This window comes from Aplysia californica, unplaced genomic scaffold, assembly GCF_000002075.1.
Source record: "Aplysia californica isolate F4 #8 unplaced genomic scaffold, AplCal3.0 scaffold00057, whole genome shotgun sequence".
NCBI classification, from domain to species: domain Eukaryota; kingdom Metazoa; phylum Mollusca; class Gastropoda; order Aplysiida; family Aplysiidae; genus Aplysia; species Aplysia californica.
The window spans coordinates 802,489-809,636 of NW_004797327.1; the positions used below are offsets into that span (position 1 = coordinate 802,489).

Consider the following 7,148-nt stretch of genomic DNA (forward strand, 5'->3'; position numbering starts at 1 on the left):
ATTATTACCCCAGCTAACCTGAGAGCATTTTAAAACAACCTCAACTTCCTGGGAAGCATACAGCGCAAGAAGCCATTTATAGGTGCTAAAAAACTAACATAATGACAAAATCTTTCGCTGTCTATGGCCGAGTATCCTTTCTCACCTTTGAAGAGAGGAAAATTCGTGTAAAGTGCCTTTCACAAGGACACAACTTCGGGCCTGCGGCTCGAACCCCCGAAACAGCAACCTCGTGATTTACGAATCATTTCAATCCGTATACACATACACACACCCAAGCAAACACACACTCACACACACACACACACACACACACACACACACAGAGAGAGAGAGAGAGAGAGAGAGAGAGAGAGAGAGAGAGAGAGAGCGAGACAGACAGACAGACAGACAGACAGACAGACAGACAGACAGACAGACAGACAGACAGGCACACCCACACACACACACACACGCGGACACACATGTTGCTTTTTTTCGTTTTAGTAAGTGGTTTACAGCACTTGCAACACAATACGGTCATATAACATACACACAAACACACACACACACACACACACACACACACACACACACACACACACACACACACACACACACTCACACACACACACACACACACACACACACACACACACACACACACACGAATCATATATTCATACACCTTATCCCATTCCCAGCCTTTTCAAATTGTTCATGTCGAAGCATAGTTGGAATACCAAAAACAAACAAACGAAAAACAAATACAAAGACACGTTTTAATTCAAATCTTAGATTATCATTTTCATTCTCCGCTTAACAAATGCGTATTTATCATGGTGGCTGTTCTTGCTTGGTAACTTCCACGTTCTGGACTACGTCATATTAAATCACACTAATTATGACTTTTAATTTGCAAATCAGAAATGTTATTACCAAGGACAATGGATATTTGATACAAACATTTTTGATAACCATTTTGATCTATTTTTTAAATTATTTTTTTTTTGTAATTAGCATGGCGTGATGGTTTTTTCCATGACAAGAGGCGATCTTTATGCCTTGTGCATGACTGAAGCTCTTTCAGAAAACAACAATTGCAAAATGAAATGGTTTTTCTTTATGTGTTTCTGTTTATAGAAGCTCATTTATAATTTCTTATGCCCGGCAGCATGATATTCTCGTGTTCCTACCGGCGTCAGTTATTTATTGACTGTTGCACGCTGTAGACGTGAGTTCGATTCCCAAATGGGGTATTTATAATATAATATAGTGTACTCGGGTTCGTTGGTCTGTGTGATGAAGCAACGTATCCCACTACTCTACTAGATTTGGCACTGGCAGACAGAGTCGAATACCTCGGTTTTCAAATCATCATAATAACTATATGGAGCTTTTTAACGTATATGTATGTATATGGTTGTGTGTGTGTGCGCGCGCGCGCGCGTGTGTGTGTGTGTGTGTGTGTGTGTGTGTGTGTGTGTGTGTGTGTGTGTGTGTGTGTGTGACACATACACACACACACACACACACACACACACACACACACACACACGCACACACACACATATATATATATATTTATAACATTATATATATATATATATATAAATATAAATATATACATATTTATGTATATAATATGTAATATATATTAGTGGGGTGCATTTACAATAATTTTCAATGAATCTCTTTTTGTTTCGTCATCCTAGGTTTCATGTCCAAAGACTCTTTCCCCAAATCGCCAATCACATAACTCACTGAGTAGAATATTGTTCTCTAACGTGCTGGTTAAATATTATATTCCTACGATCAGCGTCAGGTGATCTGTGCAAGACAGCAATAGAAACACTCATTTGTGATCTACGTCATTAACGCCACAACGTAATCAAGAGCGTCATAAAGACCCACTGATTGGCTGCTCTCGAACGGCAGACTGAGTGCGTCATCCAATCATGTCTGATGGATCCCTGGAGAAGGCAGTATCAAAGTACCTCTGGATGGTGAGTACTCGGCGTTTCGCCCCTGCACCCAAAGCTTTCCTCCACCCACATGGTGAGAGAAAGAGAGAGAGAGAGAGAGAGAGAGAGAGAGAGAGAGAGAGAGAGAGAGAGAGAGAGAGACAGACAGACAGACAGACAGACAGACAGACAGACAGACAGACAGACAGACAGACAGACAGACAGACAGACAGACAGACAGACAGACAGACAGACAGAGAAAGACAGAGAGAGATAGGGACAGAGAGTCACATTTATAATTTTGTTGTGAAGTTTTATTTTGACGTTTTGTTTGTTGGGTTTTTTTTTGTTTCTGTTGTTATTGTTGTTGCTGCTACTGCTGTTGCCGTTTAGAATTTTTTTCATACTGACTTACTGCAACTGGGATCATGATCAGTTTAAAAAATCCTGACACATTCTACAGCTCATAGTAAATAAAATTATAATTATCTTGTCGGCTGACGTTGTGAGAAGTGAGAAAATTAAGAAATACAAGTCCAAAAGCTAACTTTAATTGACTTACTACAGTGTTGCTTATTGCAGAACTACAGCTCCCTGGATAATTGCCCCTCACCTTTAAAACAATTGTTTATTCTTATGTTGTGTTATTTTAGATATATTATACTTATTTTTATTTAAAGCGAATAAATTAACGTTGGAATAAATTGCAGTTCAGATCAAACGAATTTCACAACAGATCCATAACTTTAAAGGCTGACCGCAATATCCTAGTTGGAGATTACGCTGACGATATACAATCTAATACTGTTCCTTTTTCTGGCAGAATACTAATGTTTAGTTATTGTGGGTTGGACGTCCTTACACTTTTGAGCGCTAATGAGAGTAATGGATACGTCTACTTTGTTGGATTGTATGTGTGGTATTTCCATTTGTCTTTATCTCGGCGAATCTGTGTGTATACAAAAGTGAGTGTGAGCGTGCGTGCGTGTGTGCGTTTGTTTGCCTGTGTGTGTGTGTGTGTGTGTGTGTGTGTGTGTGTGTGTGTGTGTGTTTGTGTGTGTGTGTGTGTGTGTGTGTTTAAGGTTGTGTGTTTGGAGAGGCAGTGTGTGTGTACACCTTGTATGGATAATCGTGCAAGTGTACAGTTGTTTTATTGTACGTGTTTACTTGCGCAATATGTTTGACAATGACTATCTTTATTCTTCTCTCAGGGAGAAATTTGCCTTGGTCATTAACAATGGCAGTAGACGTTACAAAAGTTAGACCTAAAGGTACACTCGCGCAAACGCACAGCAAGACAAGAAACATTAGGCCTAGTAAATACATGTCTCACGTTTATGTATGTTGTACGTTTGCGCATTTTTGTGTTCTTGTTTGTCCAAAAGTGTCTATGTATGTCCATGTGGGTTTTTTGGGGTGGGGTTAAGTATGAGAGGTATACTGGAAGCATTATTAAAGTGCAAAAGTACAGACCATGAAAGAGAGAGAGAGAGAGAGAGAGAGAGAGAGAGAGAGAGAGAGAGAGAGACAGACAGACAGACAGACAGACAGACAGACAGACAGACAGACAGACAGACAGACAGACAGACAGACAGACTGAGATAGAAACAGAGACAAAGAGACAGAGATACAAACAGACAGACAGACTTATAGACAGACAAACAGACCGAGAGACAGACAGAGATGAGTGTGGGAGTGTGAGAAGGGTGGGTACGCAGGAGAAATTAAAGAAACAGACAGAAAGTGCTCATAAATAATTGTATACTCATGTCGTTGGGGGATACGGCAATCCAATAAACGAGTGGGATTGGATATGAATCTTACTCTAACAAACGTAATTTCAACAGGAAGCATTTCAATCTTTGCTAATTCAAGGTTTGACAATAGCATACGTTTTGAAATCGATAGACAAACAGCATTCACCAGTCTTTATGAGAGCCAATATTTCTTGGATGCAGTGCCGCCACAGTTCAAAGATGTATATTAATTACATTCGATAGAGACTGATTTATATAGCCTAATGTCGCTGGGTTTTTTTGTAAACGTTGTGTCGAATGAAACCAACTAATCCATTTTCTCATTCCCATCTTCTTCCTTGTTCTACATCTCCGTCTCCCCCCCCCCTCCCCCTCCTCCACGCGTCCTTCCTCCTTTTCATCATCCCCCCTCCTTCTCTATATATTGTAGGATATATAATTCTATCTGTTTTTCCCCCCCAAAAAAGAAAGAAAAAAAAATAACAATGAATAAAGACTTTTTCAAAAATATTCCCACTATCTCATTTAATTTAGACACTCCTTTGAATCAATAGAGTGGTTTGTTTTGTGGCTACGCATTACCTAAAAAAAATGTTCTTTGTAGCGACAAAAATCAAAAGCATGGCATGTATATGGAATGCCACTTAATTTTTTTGGCGAATTAGGCAATAATTTCAGACTTTGAAAACCAAATAAAAATCTGTTGGACCCATTTAAATATTCTAAACAGTTGTTCACAATACAAGAATGCGTTGAATACAGAACATAACGGAATGTCGAGTTGTACTGTGATACGTTTTACCGAGGTTAAAAAAAGAGAGATTTCTCTCACTGAAACACCACCTCCTGTTGCCCTCCTCCCCCTCTTTTTCCCATCTACCCCCATAATTTTACCACTAACGTCTGGCTGTCATTAAGATACATTCGTCTACAATATGGTAGGTCGAGTCAGTAGTAACAGTAAGTACCTAAAGCATCACACAATGCTGCGTTTTAGTTGCGCCTATAATTAAGGAGGGAGGGGCTAAAGCCTTATTTCTTCCCATACTGGGCATGTTCTTCCCCACCATTTCTTCATAACGTCAATCTTTTATTTTTCTTTACCGCCCGTTTTCTCAAAACGTGGTTTTTCTATATACTTTTTTGAATAACTCCATCATTCTTCCTCCAATCTTCATGACATTTTCACTGGATAAAGAAAATGTGTAATACTAAAATTAATTTGCTGAATTTTTTTATTTATGGAATAGATATCTGTTGGTGGTGCTTAGAGTGTGGATTTTCACGGATTTTTTTGCAAACTTAAATACTACCTCAGGAAAAAATTCATTAAAAGTTTTCTAATTCGTTTAAGAAAAATTCAACGCAAAAATTTGTAGATCTTATATTTGATAACATATAAGCAGAAAAAACAATCAATCTATTTCAATGACAAATAAGTGCGGTATTCATTACGTAAAGATGTCAATAAAATCCAATATGACCGTCGTAGTCATGGAAACGAGACTTTTTCTCAAATTTGATTGCGTATTTTAAGACTCCTTACTATGTTTGTTATAATATGTGAAGCTTTGGTAAGGTTTGCTCGACTACTAAGCGAGATAGCCTTCAAGTGTAGCCCCCCCCCCCTCCCCCATTAAGCAGACATACGCTTTATTACACTTCAAAAATTATGTCAGAATAGCTTCACGTTTTGCACCCAACAACTCGTCCGACATAGCATGCTTTCTTACTCTGTGACCTGTCGTATAGTATTGATATGCCACACATCTAGACACGTACAGTAAAAGTTACAGTTACAGACACAAATAATAATCTCTCAGTGGTATCTTCAATTTCTCCGCGCGTTCGAGGACTCACCTAAGTGAGCTTCACTTCCTTTTTGATGGAGTGGAAGCTAAAGTTGTGACATTTCTACGAAGAGAGCTATAAGTGCACGATTGCGGACGGCAAGGCTGAATCCAACAACTCCAAGTGTCAGATTATTTCACAAAAAGTGAATGTGTATTAAAACACGACCTATCTATCTAGAGAAGATAGATAGATAGATAGATAGATAGATAGATAGATAGATAGATAGATAGATAGATAGATAGATAGATAGATAGATAGATAGATAGATAGATAGATAGATAGATAGATAGATAGATATGTGTATATATAATATATATACACATATCTATCTATATATATTATATGTTATGTGTGTGCGTTCGTGCGTGTGTGTTGTGTGTGTGTGTGTGTGTGTGTGTGTGTGTGTGTGTGTGTGTGTGTGTGTGTGTGTGTGTGTGTGTGTGTGTGTGAAATGCATTGTCATTTTACCACTACTTAATTCCTCATCCCTCCTCCTTGCGAACCTCGTCCTAGTCCTAAACTGTCCTAATGTACTTAGTTTGTAACGTTCTTTCCACGGTCAACTCAGGCTTATAAGATGATCAGCTTAGTTCAGTTTACAATAAGACTCGCTAGCCCAAGGGTTATGCCTTCTGTTCTTGTGTGGACACTGAACATGGCCATCCTCATACACCAGGGGAAAACTATTTGCTTTGTGACTGACTGAGTCAATACACCTTTGACATTAAAGAGTTCTGGTTACTAAAAGAATATCGTATGTCAGTTACTTCTCGCGAGTTATGACTGAATGTAAAATGGAACTTAAAAGCACTGGGGCTGCATACGACGTGTCTGTTTGTCAGTCGATACACCATGATATACAATATTATAATGTATTTAGAAAATCAAGAACCAAAAGGTTTTTAGGTGGGGTTTTTTTTTAATTCTTTGAAATCGTCATTAAATAGACTCTAGAGCTATTTATTCTGCGGTCAAAAACTCAAGGCGCAACCTAACCTTGAATTTCTCTTTAACAGGTGCAAATGTCATTCGTACTTTGCTCAGCAGTTTGTATCAATTTGTCTTAACTTAATTATATTTTCCCACAGCAATTGAGGCTTGATTGAAATACTTTTCTTCCTAAATTTATATAAAATGCTACATAAATTTCCGTCACGCGGAAAATGGGATTGTTGACAGCACATCCCTCTTCTCACACACATTTGCATACACATATTACAGCCTATGTCACAGCTCGCCAATGACACTTTTTAGTAGCAAAACTTGTTACAAAAAATTAATTTTATAGCGAACTTACTTTTTGCACTTTAATGTGCTCAAAACAAGCGTTCAATAAAGATAGTGTCACGATTAGAAAAAAAACTGACAGACTTGCTTTTCAAAGCGATATTGTTCCAGATGTTAACCATTTCAAATCTGAAGAAATCACCCACTTGGACACTTATTTAGTATTTGTCAAGCAATTTTCAAGAATTTAGCAAATCGGTGCTTACAAAAATATTAAGGGAGTGCTTATTTAGGCCTCATATGGCCTAAATAAGGTAAGGGAGGGGGTTTGGCTTATTTAGGCCACAGTGGACTGTGGCCTAAATAA

General features: G+C 38.3%; 1 protein-coding gene across 1 annotated transcript in view; it reads left to right on the forward strand.

The window, feature by feature from the left end:
* The first annotated feature begins 1,937 nt into the window (after positions 1 to 1,937).
* Positions 1,938 to 7,148, forward strand: part of LOC101856082 (probable G-protein coupled receptor 139) — a 19,832-nt gene continuing 14,621 nt past the window's right edge. The window contains exon 1 of the mRNA XM_005093071.1: positions 1,938 to 1,985. Within this exon, the coding sequence (XP_005093128.1) occupies positions 1,938 to 1,985 (48 nt within the window). The remainder of the gene's footprint in view (positions 1,986 to 7,148) is intronic.